Genomic DNA, 23,134 nt, shown 5'->3' on the forward strand with positions numbered 1-23,134 from the left:
TGCCCTCCCCCCGCCCTCCGCCTCCATCCTGGTGAGGTTTCCTGCCCACGTCCCGCTTTCATTCCTCCTCTCTCGTCTCTCTCAGGTCCCTGCAAGCAGCGCTTCTTTCCCCAGCCGCACTGTGTGCTGATCCTCCTTGTTCCAATTCCACGGAGTCCTGCAGAGCGCACCGGTCCTTATTTGTACTCCTTTTTTTTTTGTCTCCTCCGTTAAATTCTATAGCTCAAGAAAAGCCGCCCATTACTTATAACAACAACAACAAATTAGCAAGACGTCTGTCAGAAGTGGTGTGTTCCAGCAGGCAGCGTTTTACCTCAATTATAAAGCACGCCCCGCTCTTACCCGCGTGCCGATGCTCTGCGGCTGCGAGCTACGCGAAGGAGGGGGCTGAAGGGGAAAGGCTGAGAGCCCCGGGGCCGTTCGCCTGGAGAAGAGACGGCTGTAGGGGATGGGGGGGGATGAGGGGAGATCTGATCGGCGCTGATCAATACCCCAAAGGGATGTCGGGTCGGGAGGATCGGGCCGCGCTCTGCCCGGCGGTGCCGCTCCGGGACCCCGCACCATCCCCGCCTCCCGCAGCCGCGCCGGCCCCGCACTGCCCTCTGGTGCCGCGCTGTGCCGCTGCCGTCCCGCAGCCGTCCCGGTGTCAGCGCCGTGCAGGTGATGCCAGCCGGGCTGTGCGCCCCCATCCCGCTCAGCGCAGAGGGATCGGACCCTCCGGTGCTGCACCCGGGGATGCTGCGGAGCCACGGCCGATGCTCCGCGCAATGCGGGTGGAAAATGGAATAATTAGTGAGCTGGTATTCCAAGATGATATCCCGTAACGAAGCATAATGATTTCATAGCGTCTGCCCGCGTGAGATGCAGACATTTCAGATAGCAGCCTTTGCTGCCTTTTGTTTGAGGTGCGTGAGATCCCCAGATGGTCTCAGGTGCTGCTGTTAGCACAGGTGTGGTTATAATTGGGTTTGTTCTGACTCATGTGCTGCTCATTGCACACTTAGGCCCGTAAGGTCTCACTTTTACAACAGTACAAAGCCATCGCCTCATGCAAAGACAGCTGTGAGTGCCTCTGGTGCAGCGCTGCAGTGCCAAGCTGTGCCCCATGCACTCCTATCACTGTCAGCGGTGCTGCAGAGGGGCTGTTGCTGGGAATGCCCCCACACACTGTGATCCCAGAGCTGCCCTATGGGCCCCTGCAGGCATTGCTTTCCTTCTGTGTGCTTTGCAGGTGGGAGCACCCGGCGTGTGGTGCCTCTCCCCAGTCCCATCCTCAGCCCAGGGCTGAGTTCAGGACTTGCTCTGGGTGACACCACGGGTTTGCCTTTATCACATTCCCATCACGTCGGTCTCTGCCACCTGCAGCGTGGCTCCCCACGCCCTGCAGCAGAGCGGCCTCAGCGGAACCAACCCTTTGCTTTTCTTCTTCCTTTTCTACGAGAAACTGCACGCAGTTCCTGTGCCAGGCAGCGACAGCTGTGCGCAGATGAACCCGGTCCCCTCACTTCTGCACACAGTGACTCATCTGCAGAGGAAGCTCCATAGGCGCCGGGCCCTGCGGTGCCCACGGGCTCTGCATTGGAAGCCCTCCTCCCAGTGCTGTGCTGGGGACGTTCTGCTGGGATGCCATAGGGCGGGGGGCAATGCTCAGCCCGTTCTGCTGCAATCTCAGCTGGGTAAATTTGCTCCCTCCGTGTAGATAAAAGCTGTGAAACCATCGGAGATGTGGCACAGCACATTGTGGGACTTGGCTTCTCATTACTGAGTCATCAGACTGCAGAACTGATTCCATTTTTACACATTTGTTGGAGCTCACAGCTTTGCTGTGGTGGCTGCAGGCCTGGGGCACCGCTGAGCTGGGGGTGAAGGATGGGGGGCAGTGGGGCAGCACCCAGAGCTGCAGGGAGCTGCATCATGGGGACACATCTTCAGAGCTCAGGAAATCATGAAATCATGGCTTTTTTTGTTTGTTTTTTTTTTAGTTAATTAAAACACAGTTAAAGGAAAAAAAAAAAAAAAAAAAAAGAGTTTTTCCCCAGATGAGGTCTCTTATCTGGAGGGTAAATTGAAATATTTCACTGATATCTTCCCTTAACTTCTTCCCCATCAGATCGGACCCTGGCAGGGCCTTGCTCAGCCACTTCCCCTGATTGTTAGCCTCCATTTGACTGCAGGGAGGAGGCTCTGGGGCTGCTGATTCAGGCGATAAACTGAACTTCCGATTTGGATGAGCAGGAGTGGGCTGTGACAGCTGCCCTCGGGGTCACCGTGCTCACACCGCACAGCCCTGGAGCTGATGCTGGTGGTGTTCAGCCCCCCCCCCCCCCCTCCATGCACCCCCACATCCCCACTGCTGCTGCTGCAGGACTCAGGTGTGTGCTGTGAGGGCAGGAATGGGGGCAATCCCACCGAGCTGTGACTCAGCTCCTCGCCCCGAGCAGATTCAACCTCTGCAGGTTGTGACAATGTGATTAAGCAGCAATTATCCCCAAATTCGATTCAATTAGGCTGTGGGGAATGCTGAGCTCTGCAAACGCATGTGATGAGGGCAGTGCCCGTGCAGGGCAAGGGGAGGGGGGACACGAGGGCACTGCCGGGGGGGGGGGCTGCAGCAGAGTGATGGCAGGGGGAGATGAAACCGAGAGACGGATCTTTAATTGCAAAGATCGAATCCCCCAAATCAGGCTCGTTCTTATGTACAACACGCGGCCGCCAATTAAATTTTAGACACCTTTCGTTTTCTGTCGTTCCCCCTCTCATTTTCTATAGGGAGCACTGATTCTCCCCGCGGGTACGCAGCTCAGCCTCACCCTCCCCCCGCACCGTCCGGACCCGCCGCCGCCAGGGGGAGCCCCGCACACCGCCCCGTGCCCTCCCCGCACACCGCTCCGTGTTGAGGCTGTACACCCCGATGAGCGCCTCTGCAGCCACCAGAGCAGCATCTCCAGTGATTCATGGTGAACATTAAATCCATACGAAGCAGGGAGAACCGTCACGGCAAAAGGAAACCTCTTTTTTGATGCCGACGGCCCCTGGGATGAGCGGAGATGCGCTGTGGCCGTAGGAGGGGAAACGCTTCCCCTGCAGCCTCTGCTGATGCTCAGGGGGTGACATCGTCCCCCCGGCCCTGCAGTGCTGAGGGGTCCTGGGCACCCACCAGCAGCTCCCGGCTATGCACAGCATGCCGGATGGCCACGGCCTGAGCACAGCCCCAGGAACCACGCAGACAATGCAGCAGCGGCCTCGTGGGCTGCGGGCAGATTCAGGACACATCCAGACCCATCTCAAGGCCGAGTTCAGCCACTCCCCACTGCTCACAGCCACGGCACGGAGCTCGGGTGGGTCAGGTGTGCACGGCAGGGCTCAGCCGGTGCCGTGCTGGCCCGGAGCCCCGCACGTGGTAGCGCTGCCCCAGCCCCGTGCCGGGCAGCAGCACGCCCAGCCGCAGAGATGGGGCCACCGCTGCACGCTGCGGCGCTGCCGGGTGCACCCGAGCAACACGAGGCCACCACAGTTTGCAGGAAGCAGAGCAAAGGTCTCGAGAGTCCTCCCAGGGAAAAGGCCCGGGCAAAGTGCAGCGCGGTGCGTCCTTGGCCGTGTTTGCAGTGAACGCAGCCCATCCGGTCCCGCAGCACCGCACCGCCGGGGTGCGCTGCGCTCTGCGGCCGCCTCTGTGCCACACAACGGCTGAGCATCACTCACCGCCTCCTTCACGTTTCTGTGGCACCGGCAAAGGGCTCTCGTTAACAGAATATAACGCGCAGTGAAAATAATTGATGAGCATCTCGTCGCCATCGATTATCTGCCCGCTGTTACGCCGCTCTGCTCACACAGTAATGGATGGTGCTTTTCCCTGCGCGGTTCGGAGCAGTGGAGACACAGCGTGTTGGCACCCACCTGCCCTGTGCTGCAGGGTCTGAACGGCCCTCAGGTGCACTGAGATGACTGTGGGAAGGCAGGAAGCAGCCAGACATGCGTGGCACAGGCCATGGCACAGCCTGGTGCTGCATGGCCAGCCCTGTAGGTACGCTGCAGCTTTGGTCACACACAGGGCAGCCCCGTTCTCTGCTGCAGCCCCAACCAGACTCGGTTTTTCTGGGCGGCTGCCCTCGGGCCAGCAGCTCCACCGCCTCCTCTTCCCAGCACAGCATCAGCACAACTCGTGCCAGTGCCTTCGTGAGGCGGCTGGGAACAGAGGAGGTTGTTTGCAGAGCAGCAGCCCTGACTGCTCAGCCAGAGCTGCAGACTCAGCAGAACTCAAAGCTCCCGAAAAACCTGAACAAACTCCCGCGTGCGCGGAGCTGGCCTGCAGTGGGCAGGGACCCAGATCCTCTCCTCATGCTTGTCACATGAATGAGCTCTGCTCTGGGCTCACGCCTTTCATCTCAGAGGGGATTGTGTGCATTATGGGGGGATTAGGCTGCTCCGCCAGGACCGGTGTGTGCAAGGCTCCAGGCTCACCCCCTCCCTCCTGCCCCAGCCTTTGGCAACCTGATGGGGACACAGCACAGGCTGTGGGTGCTGGGGCAGTGAGCCCAGGAGGGTCACAGGGAGCCTGCCCCACACACCCCACATACCTGGAACTGGGCAGGCAGGCAGGGAGCAGGCACTGTGATGGGAGGCATGAGCCTGGCCAGCAGCCTCAGAGCCCATCTGCTCCCCCCGGAGCCCCAGTCACTGCTGCACGGTGCTGGTCAGAGTGCACAGCTGGCTGGGAAAACAAACGGCATGGGAATTAGCTCCCAACTATTTCCTCAATTCTACCTGCTATGAAGGGAATTTTATTTTGCTGCCCCAGGAGGAAGGAAGGCAGCCTGCCCAAACGCCTCGAGGAAACGCCTGTGATAACTCCTCCAGAGCACAGCCAGGTCAGCTCCACACCCCACAGCCCCGACCTGCCTACAGCAGCCCCACACAGGGTTAGCACTACCTGCAGCAGCGCTGCTCCCTCCCCTGGGACCTGAGGCTGCAGGGCAGAGGCCGTGGTGCCACCACCCATCAGCCACCTGCAGCATGCGTCAAGCCTGAGTCACCCCATTGCCCAACGCAGGGCTGCAGCACTCCTCGTGCCACACAGCAGCCCCTTCCTCATCACCCCCAAGCCCAAGGCAGGGCTGCAGCCCTCAGCCAGACCCCAAGCAGTGAAGCGCCGTCAGCCACCTCGAATAAACAGCAGGACGGGGGAATGAGTGTTATCAGCTCACCAATGCAAAACAGGAGGAAATTATTAAAACATCTTTTCCTGAGGAGGCCAAGTTGGCCCTCAGCCCAGCTGCCTTTCAGGAGTCACAGGCAGGGAAGCAGCGTTACTTACAGTAAAGTGTGTATCAGTAATTGTGCTACTGGATTCCGCGGAAGAGGATGGACTCCTCCTGCCAGGCTCACAGGGGTCAAGCACAGCAGTTGGACCTTCCATGGAAGGAATCATCATCCAAGAACACCCAGCAAGCACAGGAACAGCCTGCCTGACCCCACACAGGGCTCAGGAACCAGCTCAGCCTCCATACCCCTGCTACCCCCTTACAACCAGGTGAAGCCCAGCACCACTGGGCCCATCTGTGCCTACAGAACAGGGACCACAGCGCAGCTCATCACGGTTAGTTTATTGCAACAGGAACCAGTTATGGTAACTACAATAGACACAGCACTTACAAAAAAAATACAATTACTTGGTTTTCCAGTATTACAAGCTCAGTACAATAAAGACCTTTTGTACAAAAATACTGTTGGCTTTATAAAGTTACTCTACAGTATGAAATACCCTGGCCTTTTTTTTTTCCTGTGAAATTTGGAGCTGGCTGACAATGATGGAGAACTGCTGCAGCCAGGAGAGGTGCAGGGCAGAGCAGTCAGCACCCTGAGTGAGGCCACCACGGGCACCAGGCACCCCACAGGGCTGATAGGGGGCAGCTGGGTTCCCTCCTGGCAGCACCAGGCCTGCAGACACCCACAGCAGCACAGACAGCACCAGAGGCTGCAGCAAGGCTTGGGGTGGGAGCCCCTCCATCACAGCCCTGTCCACAGAGCAGACAAAGAAGTGGCCCCCACTGGGCAATAAAGAGGAACCTTATGGCTTTCATAGGCATCCTGCTAAAAAGAGAAGAAAGCTGTCTCTAAAAACAGAGTGCATAGGAGCACCTGGCTGTTGCCATCTTGCAGCTAGAGAATTTGAAAGAGGCACAAAACACACTTCATCCCTTGCTGAAACCACAGCAGCTTCCAGCCCAAGCAGGGCACACCATACTAGCAGCAGCTCTGTACAGCTAGAGAAGCAGACAGGAACTCAGTTTCTCCCCAAGGCTGTGTTTTCCTGACATGCAAAGACTGCAAGTGAAGCAGTAAGACACGTACACAGGCATGCACACACATGCACTCCTACACACCCCATGTCGGGCACCATGTCAGCCCTGGCCAGGCCCATGGGAAAAGGCACTGTCTCCTGCAGGCAGGAGTTTCAGGCCAAGGAGCTTCTTGCAGCAGGAAGAGATCTGCATGCCAATGCTCAGCCATCCTCAAAGGGAAGCACCACGTTTCTTTGCTGCCTCTTCTCTCACAACACAAGAACCTGCTAAGGAACTGCTCTGCACCATACCTGACCGGTCAGCCTGCTGCTTTAACCCCAACTTGTCTCCCCAGAACCAGCCCAAAAAATACACATCCTCTGGCACGTTTCTGGAACGTGCTGTCAGCGTGAAAGAAGAGTTAAACATTAAAGGGATGATTGTAAAAAAAAAGTTTATTTGAAAAAATACTCAGCCTCTCACAAGATTTCTGATCAACGTGTACTGTAACTTAAGAGCCATTAACCTGTTCCAGGTACATTGAGATATTGTCCAACACTAAAAAATAAAAAATAAATACTTACAAATTCTTTCCTCCCCTTTACATGTCCTAGATGAGAGCGGTAAGGCATCACCTTAAGATCTTAAGTTGAACAGAAGCAAGGAAAGGAGGTTTTTTCTAAGAGATAAAAGAGGAAAAGCAGAATGCCTGTCTCAGGGATGCATCTACAACAGTCTGGTCCATCCGGCCCCTTCGGTCTGCGAAGCATTAAGCATCCAAACCCACTCATCTCAGCTGGATAGGATGCTGGGCTGGTGTCCTCCAGGTAGAAGCCTGTCCTGGATCTGCTGTGGAGAGGCCAAGGGATGCCACCTGCCCCAAGCCCCGCCGTGGTGCCAGCTGAGCTCCACTCATACACATTTCATATTACATCTTATTACACTGAGAAGAGTCTCTGCCTCAGCAATGCCAGGTTCCCCACCCGTGGGCGCAGACCCCAGCACCCAGGCCATGCCTTGCTGGGGGAGGACTGATGCACCCCAGAGGGTCTGCTCAGGCCCAGAGTGGGCGACCACACAAGAGATGCGGCCTGACATGAACTGCGGCCGTCCTTCTCCAACCTGTTTATCCCATGAGAACCAAACTACAAAAAAAAAGATTTTAGAGAACTACAGTAGCTAAAAGTTTTCAAAACATGCCTGAAGGCCACCTAACAGAGCCAGGAGGCACCTGGCATGGAAGCTGAAGACCCACTGCCCCCGTGCCCAGCGCCTGCAGTAAGAAGCATGTGAAGCAGGATTCATCTGGGGCTCAGCCCTGACACCTATCGTGCTCCAACAAACCCAGTATCCCGCTTTTTATGGCTTTTATCAACAGAACTCCCAAAGATGCACACGGACGCACACACATCATACCCCAAGCAGAATACAGAGCTAAAGCACGGCTTAGAGTTAAGGCTCATTCAGATTCAGCTAGATTTGAAGGCTGTAAGGCACATATTAGTACAATCATGTTACTGTTAAAAAGCCAGAATATAAAAAAAAGTCATCCCTTCCCCACCCCCACCCCAAACATGCGAGGATACTGCGCATGTAGCTCTGTTACCTTTGTTGAACACAGATGGAACGACAGTTCAGAGCCTGGTTAAAAATGAACACCTGGTTTAAACACTTCTCACAGCCGCCCAACACGAGCATTCCCCCAGACACTGCTTCAGGACAGCGGCGCTTCCCCCCCGACCCACTGGGATTAAAACCAGTCCCTCACATGTGGCTTTCCTCCTCTTTGACACCATCTTCTGTGCTCTTCTGAGGCAAGGTCGCCACGTCGTTGTTTGCTTCTTTCTGTTTCTCAGCCTCGTCGATGTTGGTCTCCTCCTCTTTCCCTTCATTCTTCGTCTTCTCCTCCGCCGCCTTCTGCTCCTTCGCCACCAGGCGGTAGTTGATGCCCATCCCAATGAAGAGGTAGATCCCAGAGACGATGAGGATGATCCCACAGGCCCAGTATGTGTACTTGTAGTCACCATACATGTCGTTGAGCTTACCTGATGGGATACAGAGGGGACAGTTTAGCAAGACTACCTCCAGCGCTGCCTGGAAACTGCTTGAGGTTGAGGAAGCATTCCCACAAGCAGCCCAATCCACCACCTTTGCTTCAGGCCTATTCCTTCTGCTCCCCCAGCTCACACCAGGGCTCAGCCCACCTCCCATTCCCCCAGATGTCACAGCAGATCCAGGGCTGCTGCTCACCCTCCCTCACCTCCACCCAGGGACAGAGCCCCATAGGAATGGAGAGCACTGCCCACAGATGGGACCCACAGCAAGGCCAGACAGGGAGAAGCAGCACACAGAGGCATCCTACCGAGCAGGGGGGGTCCCAGAAGCACGGGGCAGCACTCCACAATGGTCACAAGGCCAACAGCACTGGAGAACCTCTGCGCTCCCACCAGGTCCATCAGGGTTTCAAACAGCACCGAGCTAAGCCAGCCAAAGGCAAAGCCAAAGAAACCAGCATAAATGCAGAACCCGGCGTAGGTGGTGGACATGGGGGCCAAGAGGTGGCACACCCCATTGTAAATCACAGAGATGGCAAAGAAATACTGGACTCTTGGTCGGATCCACTTGGTGTTTGCCACCAGTCCCATGGAAGGTCTGGCTACCATGTCTACGAAGGCCAGGATGGACAGCAAGAAGGCCGCAGACTCGTTGGCAATCTTCTTGCTCTTTGCGTAATTGCTGAGGAAGACCAAGGGAGTGAACAGCCCAAAGAACATGATCACATTGCCTGAGAGATAGAGCAGGAAGCCTCTGTGTGTGAAGAGGGACAGGTCCAAGAACTTGTTGATGGTCTGGAAAAGCGTGCTCTTCTCTTTCTTTGTCTTCCCACCAATGAGGTCTGTGCTCGTATCACCATCACCTTTTTTCACTGCTTTCCCAGCTTCCTGCAACACCTCTTTAGTGGGCTCTTTTTTTAGCTGGTCTGGCTTGGGACCAATCGGCCTCATGAGGGACCCAGCAACACAGCAGTTCAGCAGGAGACCACCGAGGATGAGGAAGCTCCCTCGCCAGCCAAATACACCAAAGAAGAGCTGGTTCACAGGTGCCAAGGTCGACAGGAACACAGGGCTGCCCGCCATGGCCAGTCCATTCGCCAGGGGACGCTTCTTGAAGAAGTACTTGCCAATCATGGTTAAGGCAGGGTTCAGGTTAAATGCAAGTCCAAGGCCTGAAGAGGAGAAACAAAGGACTCAGTTCTACATCCCTGCAAGCCAGCAGTGATGACAGAGAGGCTGAGTAAGGGGAGCAAGAGATCAGGGCTTCAGTTCTTTGCGTTCAATAGTACCACTTCAGCTGTATTAACCTTCAGCCTGTATGAGCAATACTCAGCATCTCAACACCCATTGTGGAGGTGATTGGGAGGACAAGCTGTGTGTGCACGAGTTAGGAGAGCTTTAAAGACAGAACTGCCATTGACCCCTGACAGACCTTACATCTACTGGTGTGGCACAACCCTAACCTGAGACAGGAATAACGGGAAGCTTTCTATTTTAAGTAGGCAAATGAGCGCCTGTGCACTTACATTCCTTCTGCATTGCATCACCAGGGCCATTCTCTTACTTGAATACATAAAGGGAATTGGGACTTACGCAAATTCAGAGCAAGTACTTCCTAGGAATTACTAGACAGAAGTTGCTCCTCTGAGAAAGGCTTCTCAGCTGCAATCCCATTAGAGCACAGCTGGCACTTACCCCCTACGACCCCCACGCAGAAGTAGAGCTCCTCCACGGTGTTGCAGAAAGAGGCTGCAATCAAACCACACCCCGAGAGGCACCCACCCACGATCATGATGGGCCGGCTGCCGTACTTGTTCACCAGGATGCTGCTGATGGGACCTGGAGAGTCAAAAGGAAACGTGCCCAGAGGTGAGTTACTGTCGTGGTTACCTTCGCACAGGAGACCAGGCAGACATGCACACAGGAAGTCTGCTGCCACAGGCTTCATTTCTGCACAGTGCCATTTCACCCAGCAAAGGAACTGGGATAAGGGGGAAGGACTGACAGGCCAAAGACAGCTGGAGATAAGAGATAGTGACATTTGGTTAAAGCACACGCTGAAATCCCAGCTGAAAAAGCAAGACTCTAGCAAGTGCCAAGGACTGCAGCCCTGCAGAGCCCCAGAAGCTGCTTACAGCTGCTGAAAGCCACAACTTTCCTGGGCAAGCAGCCTTCATGGGCTATGCAGGAATCTGTCAGGCCTCCAGCTGCCCCACAGCTTCCCAGGGACCAGAGCAAAGGCCCAGCTCCATGCTCTGCAGCCACCATGGCCCAGGGGCTGGGCAAAGCATAACATGGTGATAGCCTGCATCCAACATGTTTCTGATGGAGGATGAGGCCACGAAGCAGCAGCTTTGATGGATGCTGGGCAAAGTGCACCAAGGGCTTGCAGAAGGGAAGGCTCCTGCACAGTGTCAGGGAGATTGAGGCAAAGTTTTCACTGCTACCCCCTGAGGCAGGAGCAGCCCAATCACTCCACACACTGCCTTTTAAGTGCTTCATTATCAGGAGCTTTAATCCAAAGCAAACAGTGATTAGATACTGCAAAGCATGCTCAACAGATACTAAAATGTATTTAAATAAACTGAATGAACATCCATTGAATATTAACAGACCTAGTTTTACCATTAACAGATAGCAAGGTTGTCAACATGTTATTCATGGGTCCTCAGACACTACTTGACCTTTCTGCCTAGTTTAAACAAAGCCCAGAGAACATTTGGGGAGCCCAGCTGCCACAGCAGCAGCTGCAGTGGAGGAGGCTGTGCTCCACCAGGCCAGAGGGATGGATCTGCCTGTGCACAGGTAACAGCAAGTGGTGCAAAGCCAGTGAGCTGCTGGATCTGATGGATACTGTCCAGTATGAGCAGCTGGCAGCATCAGCATGAGGCAAAGGACAAGGGAGTCTTCAGGATTAGAAGCAAAAGTCACCCCAAGTCCAAGGGGCAGCAGGCATCACAGGTTCTGGGGCACGCAGAGGGACTGTTCTCAGTGCATTAGGAAAAGGAATGGCCCAGATCAAGCCTCATTAAGGCAGCTACACTGTTTACAAGCTTGTTATAACATTGGAGCAGAGAGATGTGCCCATTGCCTCGCTTGCTAAGCAAGGACAAAGAAGAGCCTGTTCCCCAAAAGGAAAAGCCTCATGCTCAGCCAGGCCTCGAACGTCAGCTCCTTTTGATGCACAAATGCAAATAAGACCGGGCACCCTGCCAGCTGGGGATGGCAGCAGCACAAGCTCTGATTTGCCTCTGAAGTAACACACAACAGCAGGGTCCCAATAAGAACTTCTTTCAGCCAGGCTACCCGGTGCAAAACTGCATGTGCAGGCTGGCACAAGGCACCAGGGCTTAGGGACAGGAGATGCAAGGACTTGGAACACACCACCCCAGCAGAGCACAGTCTGCCTGCTACTTGCTGGTGTAAAAGCAAACATAAAATGCACAGCTTGGGGATTAAGAGACTGCAAGCAGTTTCTGAAGCACAGGAGAGGGGAGCTGTTTCACTTTAAGTAGTTGGCTTTATTCTGCTCGTGTTTCTGCTCTTCTAGTGCATGCTGCCATCTCCAAATAGCACAAGCTGTCTAAGGCACTGCTCAGCACCAATGGGGAAGAGCAGACTACATCCGTTTTCAGTGCGCTCTAGAATGCATTTCAGCAGTCAGAGCTGACCAGAAAAGGGAACAGATTCTGGCAGGCAGTTATTGCTTGCTGGATTCCAAAATATAGCATCCTGAACCAGGAAAAGACCCTACAAACAGGGCTCCTGTGCTCAGCACAGCTACTCTCCCCAGCCTTCTGGCAGGTGCTGAGGACAGACAGATCCTCAGCCACACATTGTTACAAGAACAAGGGCAGAATTACACAAGTTGTAATACCCCGGAAAGAACTTACCTACAGCTTTGCTGAGGAGGACAGATTAACCCAGCTTTTGCATTCTGGGCACTGAAAAGAACTTTGAGCAATCTACTCCAAGCAAGCTTGCTAAAGAAGTTTTGCTCTCATGTAACAAATGAATCCTAACTCTGCTAAAGTTTTGACTGCTGTCACTACAGCAAGATGCAATGAATGAGGCTCAGCATTACATACTCCAATGCAAGAGCACATGCTGTCCTCAGTTCTCTTACCTCCTGCATACATAACAGCCAGCATGATAGAGGAGATCCATGAGACTTTGCTGCTAGATGCGTTGAAGATGACCTCAATCTCTTTGAAGAACACAGTGATGGATTTGGGGAAGGCATAGGAAAATCCAATGGAGATGAAGGCTCCGACGACCACAGCCCATCCCCAGCCTCCTTCAGGAGGAGTGTATCCCACAGGGCCTCCAATGGCCGGTGGCATCTTGAATGAGGCTGGCAATGGATCAGCTGGGGCTCAAAGATCTGCAAAGGACAAAGTATCATCTCAGCTGAGTACAGAGAGCTGTAACCTCATTTCCCTGCTACGCAGGGCCCCATCCACAAGGTCAGCACAACACCCAACAACCCCAGTGCTGCCAAGGAAGCTGGCAGCCACACCAGCACCCCAACTCCCTCCAGGATGGCTGCTCCCAGTGGGGAGAACCCAGGTTTGCAGGCAGGCCTTGGAAGGTTATTTTAAATCAAACACTCAGATCACTGGTGGCCTTTAAAAGCACTGGCAAGCACATATTTATAAAGTACATATTTAAGAGATGATCTCCTATTATAAGCTGAAAAGGGCAAGCTGTGATCTTACCAATAGTAGCTGAGCACAGTGACAAAAAGAAGGCATGCACATGGCTGATCTGACAGCAGCACCACGCCGGGCCCTGCAAGGTCCCACAATACAGCACCCATCAGGCTGGGGCCTGGGACCCCCAGCACAGCTGGAAACCCCAAAACCTGCTCTCATTTGATGAGCAGCATCCCAGCAGATCCACGCACATCTCCTGATCCGTCACCCACAGAAAGTCAGGAAGACGCCAGTGCTTTGCCTAGCAGTGAGTGCTCCCATGCAGGCAGGTGAGGGGCAGGTGTGCTGGGGCTCCTGCAGCCCACAGGTGGGCAGGAAGATCAGGAAAACCCTGAGATGGGGAATCAGTAAGAAGAGAAGGGACTCCTGAAGTCCTCTTGAGCAACCACCCCATGCAACAGAGGGCCGCCCAGAGCAGGGCAGCACCCCCGGGTTCTTAAATACACACCCACCAGATAAAACTACGTGCACAAGCCAGGACTTCCTGCAAAGAAAAGGCAGGCGTCAAGACAGCACACCCATTAGTCCTGCAGTTCCTGAAGGTCACGGGCTGCAGCTAAACTTAGCTGTGAGCAACAACAGTGGGATGCTGCCAGGGCTCTGTCCTCCCCTGGGGCAGGGAGGGGGAGGTGTTCCAGCCCTCCCAGGACACCCCCACAGCCACTCTGCATCCCAGCACTACTAAACCCCCTCCTCTGATACCAAAAAGGCCATTCTCAGCGCAAGGGAATGCAGCTGGGACAGTGCTGCTCATGCACTCCCAGCACCACAGCTCCTGTGCTCGCTGCACAGCCGGCACACACCTTGAAGCTGCAGTTACTTGAGAAAAAAAACAAGGCTGCTTCAGACAGCAGAGAGCAGCACAATCCACCCCACAGAGGAAACACAACCAGATCGGCCGCTCGCATTTCACTGTATGCAAAACATACATGTTTCACTGTATGCAAAACAACAGGAACTGCCTCAGCCCCTGAAGCTCCCACACCGCCCTGCAGACTTCAGGATGCCTTCAGCACGGGGTTCCCATGCAGCAAGATGTCTGCTGCAGGCAGTAGGGCTGAGAAGGGCAGAGCCCGGAGCTGGAACACTGCAGGGCCCCCCCAGCCCTGTGAGCACAGAGGGGAAGGAAGGAGCACATCAAGCTCCTCCAGCAGAGCCTAAACCCTCTCGTACAGTCTTCCAGCTCAGGCTTTCACCTGAAGACATAAAGGAGCACAAAGCACTTCTTCGGAGCTCCTATAAGTGACGCCACAACACAGCAGCAGATGAAGCAGCACACCAACTGGCACAGAGGTGTGATGTGCCCTATTTATAGCACACATCCGCCGGGGCTCACTGTGATTACCATCGCATCCACGGCCACATTCATGCCAGCATCTACCTGGCGCGTCCTGCCGTGCTCCTGGCAGCCAGCTCCTTCCCACGGGTGCCCAGATCACTTTCACCTCACAGCACAGGCCAGGCCCCATGTGGCCCCACAGCTCCATTTGCCAAGCAGCAGGCCTGGGCTGGCAGGCTGGGGGAGGCAGCCGGCCCCACACCGCAGGGAGCCCAGCACCCGAGGCTGCCCTAAGCCTTTAAGACTGGTTTAGCCTGAGCCAGGCATGGATCTTTTTGGCTGGAAGGGTAATTCACCCACGCAGCACATGACTGTCATGAGCACATGGGCTCCTCCAGACACAGGAATCATTCACAGGATGCTCCTCTAAGCAGCCCCTATCAGCTCAACTCACTGAAGCCACCAGCTGGTCCCCAGCAGGGACAGCACAGCCAAGCCCTGCACAGCTCACCCCAAGCAACCACAAGCTCTGCCCTATGGCTATGCAGGCAACCCACCCCTAAGTTACACCCTGATAGGAATACTGGGGTTTGACACCACCTCCAGCCACACTGCACAGCCTTCAGCTCACTGTTAGGTTTTGAGCCATACTGAGTTCCCACAGCACCCAGTGAGCTTTAAGGCATCATTTAACTACTTTGATTTTTAATTACTATTTTGGTAACGAAAGTCTCAGTAATACAAACCACCCAACAGCACAAATAAAGGCCACTGGGAGTAACAGCTATTAAACAGAACGCCAGGGGTATCGGTGAGGCATTGGGGAACACAGGTTTAGTTCTTCCATCACTCCCAAGCAGCTCAGCTGTGCCAAAAATCACTGTGGCTGGGCTCACCCCTCTTCTATGGCTGCTCGGGTGGCATCCTTCCATAAAAGACCTTTGAAGAGCAAGACAGCCTCTCCTGTAGTGCCAACGCATAGTGAGATACTTTGGACTGAAGTTGGAGACCATTAAGCAAGATCCCCAAAGTTTGATGCCGGAGGGTTTACACGAGCTCTGCGTGTCACAGCATTTTTCCCCTGACTCATTGCAAACCCTCATTAAGGAAGGAGAGTTTTAAAATACTACTTCTATCAAAGGGAGGCTTCAAATGGGAGAGGAAAAGCACGGGCAAGGCAGCCAGTCCAAAGGGAAAGCTTCCCTCCCCTCTGCAGAAGACAATATATAAAGTAAGTGAACAGTTATGACACTTACAGTTCTGTTTTGGAAGAGCAGCAACATGTAAGATGTGTTTGGAAATCATATTCACAGCTGCCAGGCAGCCAGCTACAGTTTGCCCTATTAGGAAACAAAGCAACCATACTTGCAGTAATTAAGACTGATGAGACCAAGTAATGACTGCAAGTATCACATCTGCTAGCCTGTAAAGTCTTGACAAACCTGCAGGAACAGGTAGCCTACAGCAAGCCCTCGTCCTGCATAGCAATGGCAGGAGCAGAAATTGAGGCTTTTTTATGCAATCCGGAGTGCAGCAAATGGGAACGGATGCTGGAGAAGACCACAGTCCTCCCCCTCTCCCAGGCCCTATGTGCTGCTATCGTGGTCTCTTCTTTGAAGGTGCCTGGATCAGGAAGATTTTAAAGACTTCTACTTATGTAACCCAGCAAATCGCTGTGCTTTTTAAAGCCTCAGATTGGCAGGATTCCGGAGGAGAGAGACAGAGGCTCACATTTATAAAAGGCACCACAAATGCTGCAAAATATTTCTGGGGCAATCCCATTACAAAGGTAACCTCACAGCGCTCTTTTTCAGGGCAGAAGGGGGTTCTCCCTGCAGGCAGTGTCCCAGCCCTGCAGATCTCTGCCTGTCCCCTCACATCCACCCCTCCCACTCAGGATTTCACTGCACCAGGCACACATTCCTATCACACTCACTGTCTCGGGGGCTTTTAAAGCCTTTCCCACAGTGGCAGGGCTTTTGCTCAGCTGCCATGGACAGGCAGCACCCAGGGCACAATCCAAGCACCCCTCAGAGCTCCTCACCCTGAGCTGCAGGCTTATACCTATTGCTATTACTTACTGGGGAGATGGAGCTGCTAGCGACTGCAAGCTGGGGAGAGCAAGCAACATCTCACAGCTTCAGATCAGGGCATTTTCCGGCCAGAGGAAAGATCAAATAGAGATTGTTACGAACTAATAAGATGCCACTTCCACTGGTTTTAAGCACATTTATAGAATTAAGCATGGGTGTGTAATTCCAACGAGTGCCCCTAGCCAGGGTTTTAACCTGGCTGTGCATGGCATACGTGACCACCCAGCATTCGCAGGGACTCTGCACCAAAACAATACCCAATTGAGGTCCTGCTCAGCTGAAGCGTTTGTTCCCAGGGTGATGCGAGGTCAGCGGCACGTAAAGTTTGCCCAAGGACATCAGCCCACACAGATGAGCTCAAGGTTCCCTCACCAGCCACAGCACAGCATGCTCAGCACCCCTCCTCTGCCCAAGGATGGCCAGCAGAGCCCCAGACATGCTGCAGTCTGCCGGCCTGGCAAGGAGACAAGCAGATGCCAGAAGGCATGGCTTCGTGCTCCGCAGCAGAGGTGCCAGTGGCTGCTGCCTTCACCTTTTGCTCAGCGCTGGATCCCACAGCAGTGCAAGCCCCAGCCTGCAGTGCAGGATCAGAGGTGCACAGCAGCCCACTCAGCAGCACCCAACGCTCACCTCAGCGGGGCTGCGGGCTCCGCTTGAGCATCACCCACTACAAACAGTGGCTGAGGACAGAGACTGCAGGGATCTGAAGATGATCTCCCACACGGCAGCCACCACGCCTGGCTCGTGGGCTGCAAGGAGGTTGCACCGCTGTGCATTGACCCCATCCAGGCAGCTCCTCACCGCCTGCAGCCATCAGCACTGCCCCCCTGCCTGCAGGGAGCTGATGCAACAGGACACCGAAATTATTTGTCAGAAGCACAAAGCGGGGCAGGAAGGAGAAACAAAACAAACAAGAAAGCAGGTACCAATTTCTCCCACCAAAACAGGTCCATTACAAGCACCCATTCCAGGCTGCTGTCTCCAGGTGTTACCACCAGTGATCTCAGCCTGTCTGAGCAAGGACCAGGAGCCTTACTAGTATGAGAAAGCACGAAGCAAGCTTAAGCAAGCAACCAGAGGGATCAAGGGGAAAAAAAAACCCTGGCTGATTTTTGTTTTACGTTACATGCTGGCAATGGCCATGACTCAGGCAGAGCTCTCCCAGATCCCTCTGACCCACAGCTCTGGGGTGGTAGCAGTAAAAGCACTGTGGCACAGCTCCTGCTGGGCTCTCCATGCACAGCACAGCCCCCAGCCCACCTGCAGCCCTCCAACCCCATCCCAGGAAGGCTGTGGCTCTCAGCATCCCCTCATGCAGGTTTCATTCTCAGGTCCCCAGGTGCAGACCACACTTTGATAGGAGCAGAGATGCGTCTCTCCGCACAGAAGCCTCAGCACTGCAGCACTCAGGAATGCCTCAGAGACGATCTGTGCCTCGCCAAGAAATTCTCAGAATGAGAAAAATGTGGTACCAAGCAGCACCAGCATTCCTTCATTAGACATCGATACGCACAGCCAAGGACACGGCCGCTCCAGGTTTCACTGTGTGGGGCTGCAGAACCTCAGAGCCTCACAGCTGTTTCGGTCAAAACAACCGCCCCTCTCTTCCCTGAGGGCAGCAGCTCATTGCTTTGTTCTCAGCCACATCCACCCCATCTCTCTTTAAAGCCTCCCAAGCACAGAGGAGGCGGCTGCAGCTATGTGGATGGAGATTACCTGACACCACCTGCAGGACAGTGGTTTTGGGAACCAACTACAGCCCCCCACACACGCTTTCTTTGGCTGCAGCACAATTACACAGCAGCAGCTTGAAGGGAGCAGCTCAAAATGAGTCATTCAGACAATAATGGCAAGAGGCTCCTGCTTTCTTCATCAGAAAAGGTTGCTATTATGGGCTTATTCCACCGAAGGAAGTGGGAGAAGTCATAAAACTACAACATTAACACTGAAGTGCTGAGACACAACTTGCCTCCCTTAGGCTACGTGCAACTTTCCAACTCCTCATGAAGGATCTATGGAATGGAAACACGCAAGCCTCCAGCCCTGTACAGATCCCCGGGTATTTTCCACCTTACCTGCCAGATACATCCAAGCAAGCATGAGAGCAGAGAGGTCAGATGCACATTGCCCACCCTCCCGGTGGGCACAGAGGTGGCAATGCTCTCACACCTCCGCCTGGAGGACGGGATATGGACACAGCTGTGACACTGCAGGGAAGCTCACAGCGTGCCATCACCACACCTGTACGCAGCTGGAAGATCCACCACGAGCTGAAGATGGCTCCTTTGAGGCCAGCATGCGGAGCCTGGGGAGATCCTGAGGCCCAGCAGCGGCATCTTTCAGCCCTGCTCTTCTCCATGGCCAGAAAAGCCCGGAGCAGAGGCATCCAAGAGACAGCCCACACCAAGTTACCTCACTTAGCATGAGAAAGGGATGCCTGTGCACCGCAGAATGGCCTCAGGCATACAGAAAAGCGAGAAAACAAACACCCTTACGTTTCAGGCACCTTGGGATGGATCTAAAAGGCTCCCCTGACACCAAAGCCCAAGAACACCAAGTAAGCCCAGTGCAGGCCGCACCTATGGGGCAGGTGAGTGCCCCACAGACGTCTTATGCCTATTCCCAGCTACAGACTGTGAGCACCACAGCCTTTCCCAACGCGTTGCCCACCACCCGGCCCTGAGCCTGCACACCTCACCCCAACGTGAGTGAGTTCACCAGAGGCCCCGGATGGCCACAGAAAGGCAGCGGGGGGCTGTGAGGCCCCAACCCGTGCAACCCCACAGCCCACAGCACGTGCTGGGGGCAGACAGCACTGCCGAAGCCACAGGATCCAGGCACATTCCTACACACTGGCAGGGCTGCTATATTGCCCCAGGCAGCAGCAGGCCATTGTGGTCTTTATATCTGGGTATCACCCAGCCCGGCCTGCTGCAGCGGGGCAGCCCCACACCTCCAACTGCATCAGGCTGCTCGGTGGGGGCCGGGGCCTCACAGCCCCCCACTGCCTCCTGCAACCCCATGCCTAGGGAGGGCAGAGTGCTGCCACCTCCACTCATAGCTGCCAGGACCTGGGGCAGCCTCAGTGCCCACGGGGGGAACCACGCGTGGGCCCCGGGCTGAGCACAGCTCCGCAGCCCCAGCAGAGCAGCCAGGATCGGCCTCACGCACCCCACGCGGCCCCCGGGGCCTCAGCTCCCGCGGGAGCTTTTTCTTATCGCCACGCAGAACTCGGTTAATCTCCTCGCATCCATCCCCGCTATCTGCAGCGTGCAAGGCGGAGCAGATTTACCCTCCCCGCTCAGCGGCCACAAACACGAGCGGGGCATCGCCCACCCGGGGGCCGCCCCGTCGAGCGGCCGCAGCGGCGGCACAGAAGGGCCCCGAGCGCCCCGCTCAGCGCTCCCCTTTGTTTCGGACGGCCCTCACCCGGGAGGGCTTCGGGCGCATCACCGACGGCGCGGACCCCCCCCGCCCCCAGGAGCACCTCGCGGGGCGCTGGAGGCCACCACCTCCCGCCGCTCTTCCACGTGGGGGAGGAAAGTAAAACGCGGGCCCGACTGCGACCAAGAAAAGCAAGGCCTGAATTAGTTCGCTGGGAAAGGTGACGAAACACAAAGGCAGACACCTCCGACGGCACAGCGAGCCGGGAGCGGACCGCCGAGCGGCGTCGGACCGCGACCCGGCGCCGTGCATGTGCGGCCCGAGGCCCCAGCGGCTCCCGAGGCCGCGCCGAGGGCAGCGCAAAGCGGCGGGGGATCCCAGCCCAGCCCACCGCCGGGCCCACCGGCCGCCGTTCAGCCCCCCATCCCCGCGGCGGGGCCGGGCAGGGCCCCCAGCGCTACGCAGGAGTTCAGCGCTCACCGGACACGCTCCCGTTCCAACGGCGGGGCTCGGGGCTGCGCATCCCGCCGGCGTGGGGCCGAACCGAACCGCAGCATTAAGGCTCCCGCCACGAGGTCCCGCCGCCTCCCCGCGTATCCTCCATCCCCTCCTCCAACCACGCAGAGCCCCGAGACCTCCCAGGAAGGACCGCGCTGCCCCCAGCCCAGCTCTACGCTCCATCCCTCCCCCCATCGCCACGTGGGCCCAACGCAGTGCCGGGCCCTACCTGCGCGTGCCGCCGCCGGCCGAGTGCCGCCTCCCCCAGCCCCCCCCCGCCGTTATAAGGGCGGAGGGACCGCGCCTTCCGTTTGGGGCGGGGGCAGCGGGTGGGGCCGGCAGCGGCACCGCCTCCGTCCTGGCGCCACGTGCGCGGAGCGCCCCACGCGTGGCCGCGGCTCCCGTGCGGCCCGGCACGTACCGCCCCGAGCGGAAAGCGCGGCTCGACGGCGTGCGGGGGGAGCGCCGGGGCCGCCCTTCGGTCCGCGCGGGTCCGCGGGAAGCGCCGTCCGCGGCCCCTGGCGGCGGTGCTTCGCCCGGCATCAACCGGCCCGACTTTGTGCTGTTCGGCCGCGGCGCTTCCCTCATCCACCAGAGCGTTTCTGGCTGTCCCCAGCCTGAGCTGGAGGGCGGCTTTTCCGAGAAGCCGCTGTGCTGCCCGGTTGTGGCGTATCCGCGAGGATGGCGGATGAGGCGGCCTCGAGCAGCCCCCGCTGCCGGCTGCGCTGCTCTGCGCCCAAACGGACGTCGTGCCCGGAACCGTGGGCTCAGAGCAGGCACAGCTGGCGGGGAGGGGCCCAGAGCTGCGCCTACATGGAGCCGGGCTCGGCCGTCATGGAGTCACAAAACGGTTCGGGTTGGAAGGAACCCCCCAGAGCCGTCTGGTCCTGCACTGAACGGGGACACCCGCGGCTCCATGAGTGCTCAGAGCCCCCCCAGCCTGACCCTGGGTGTCTGCGGGGATGAGGCACCACCACCCCTCTGGGCAGCCTGTGCCCGTGCATCACCGCCCTCAGCACCAAGAACTTTTCTTACATCCACTCTAAATCTCCCCTCTTTCAGTTGGAAGCCATTTCCCCTTGTCCAGTCACAACAGACCCTGCAAAAGAATCTGCCCCCTTCCTTACAGCCCCCTTAGTACTGACAGGCCACCAGCAGATCTCCCCAGCACGGAGATGTCCAACTGCTCTCTCCTGCTCCAGACAATGCTGCCGCACAGCTCGGGCACGGAAAGGCACTGCATGGCACACGAATGAGGTTCTTACATCAGCACCAGAGCTCCCCACGCTCAGGATGCAGAGCTGCAGCAGTGACGCATCGCATGTGACAAATCCTGCTCAGATGACTGTTACTCTGAATGCTTTTCTGGAGCTGCTCTCTCCCGCAGCCTAATGAAGTCAGCTGTGTTCTGGGTTGCATGCTGAACGCTCCGTTTTAAAGCAGAAGTATGGTGTAATTCATCTCAGAGCCATGGGAGGGAACGGAGGGGAGAGCTCAGCTCCGGGACCGGGAGCAGCAGCGGGAGATGCGATCTCTGTTGTATCAAAGGCAACTCTGCACCCCCGTGAGTGTGTGCATGGGTGTGTGCTGTGCGTGTCGGGGCACTCCGTGACCCGGTGCACCCGCTGGAAGCAGAGCAACCTCACTCACCCACTTCTGAAGGACAACCCAACCCAACGAGAGAGTGGGCGGAAGGTTTTCCTGCTACATCTACCTCTGAGCAACCCGGAGAGCAGGGACAGGTCTGCGCTCATCATGAGATGAACAGTGATTAAAGATGGGGAATTTGGGTGCAGGCTCCAAGTGCCGCTCCTGCAACGCCTTCACCTGCAAGCAGTGCTCTGCTGGGGCACGGGATGGGAGCAGCAGTGAGCTGGGATGGCTGCGGGATGGCGCTGCCACCGCTCCTTCATTTGCAGATGGAGAAAGGAGTCCTCCGTGCTCAGCGCCACTGCACTTCCGCCTCCTTTAGGAGATGGATTTAGTATTAATCCCTTCAGGAATTTTTTTCTTCTCGTGAGGAAAACAGGATATTGTTTCAGGATATTGGGCAACAAAGCCGCCCTTTAAAGGCGGCTATAAGCAGCCTTGCTGTCCCCACTACTGGCTGCATTCGTTGCTAATCGAGTTTAAGATTTGGTACAGCCAATGCACTTCCAGAGAGAGGTCACAGCAGAGCAATCTGAGTTCAGGATTTTGAGTTCAAGATTTCTGTATCCCATTGTAAACACCGAGGGCCTGTAGTAACCTCAAAAGATAATCGCTCGCTTTGGTTTCCATTGGAACTAATATCTCTAGCAGCTGCAAATTCAGCCCTCCCGTCTTTGTCAGCGTGCGTGTCCTGCTTGATAAGAGAGGCAACAACGGGAGTCAAATCCAGGAATTATTGGAAATCTCCTGGGAAAGCCTGTCCTTCTGAGATATCCGTCAGCTTCCTGACGGCTTTGGGAAGGTTTTCTGAACCTTTGGGCTCACATTTCTCACCCCACCTCCAGGTCCTGAGGTTACCCACCCCAGCAGCCCTGGGACAATGGCTGTGGAAGAGAAGGCGTCCGGGCATTCCCCGGGGAGCAGCAGCTCTGCCTCTGATGGATGACAAAGGCGTGACATTGTTTAGGGCTGTGCTACAACTGCTGTCGTTGTTTAGAATATAACGCGTCTTAGGAAGAAATTGTTTGTTGATAAAATGTTTAAAATCGCCGCTAATGATCAATGGAAAATCCCTGCAATTGCTGCGACCTTCACGCTGCGCATGCAGTGATGCACGTGGCCGGGAGCTGTGCGCTCTCCTCTGTGTGCTGCCCGGATGTAAGGGATCCTCAGCCACGTG

At 56.0% G+C, this 23,134-nt stretch overlaps 1 protein-coding gene and 1 non-coding gene across 4 annotated transcripts; one reads left to right on the forward strand and one right to left on the reverse strand.

Annotated features, from left to right (window-relative positions):
• Positions 1 to 5,584: 5,584 nt before the first annotated feature.
• Positions 5,585 to 20,757, reverse strand: SLC16A1 (solute carrier family 16 member 1). 3 transcript variants are annotated; one of them, XM_040652718.2, is made up of 5 exons: positions 20,726 to 20,757; positions 12,462 to 12,719; positions 10,031 to 10,174; positions 8,644 to 9,507; positions 5,585 to 8,326 (listed from the first exon to the last, which is right to left on the reverse strand). In XM_040652718.2, exons 2-5 carry the CDS (start codon positions 12,676 to 12,678, stop codon positions 8,046 to 8,048), a joined length of 1,506 nt encoding a protein of 501 aa, XP_040508652.1. In that variant the 5' UTR covers positions 12,679 to 12,719; positions 20,726 to 20,757; the 3' UTR covers positions 5,585 to 8,045. The 3 variants fall into 3 exon arrangements, with proteins under 3 accessions (XP_040508652.1, XP_015154416.1, NP_001006323.1); XM_015298930.4 differs by lacking the exon at positions 20,726 to 20,757 and adding an exon at positions 20,287 to 20,564; NM_001006323.2 differs by lacking the exon at positions 20,726 to 20,757 and adding an exon at positions 20,534 to 20,564 and having other exon boundaries at positions 5,587 to 8,326.
• Positions 20,758 to 21,010: 253 nt separating this feature from the next.
• On the forward strand, positions 21,011 to 21,101 carry MIR1669 (microRNA 1669). Its single transcript, NR_035162.1, has one exon. It is a non-coding gene; the product is annotated as a microRNA 1669 (primary transcript).
• The last annotated feature ends 2,033 nt before the right edge of the window (positions 21,102 to 23,134 follow it).

This window comes from Gallus gallus, chromosome 26 (assembly GCF_016699485.2).
Source record: "Gallus gallus isolate bGalGal1 chromosome 26, bGalGal1.mat.broiler.GRCg7b, whole genome shotgun sequence".
NCBI lineage: Eukaryota > Metazoa > Chordata > Aves > Galliformes > Phasianidae > Gallus > Gallus gallus.

Coding starts and splice junctions, on each gene's coding strand:
- SLC16A1 (XM_040652718.2), bottom strand. CDS start 12,678: ATGCCACCGGCCATTGGAGGCCCTGTGGGATACACTCCTCCTGAAGGA. Junction 10,175..12,461: donor GGCTGTTATGTATGCAGGAG/GTAAGAGAACTG, acceptor TTGACTCTCCAG/GTCCCATCAGCAGCATCCTG. Junction 9,508..10,030: donor CTGCGTGGGGGTCGTAGGGG/GTAAGTGCCAGC, acceptor TCTCCTCTTCAG/GCCTTGGACTTGCATTTAAC.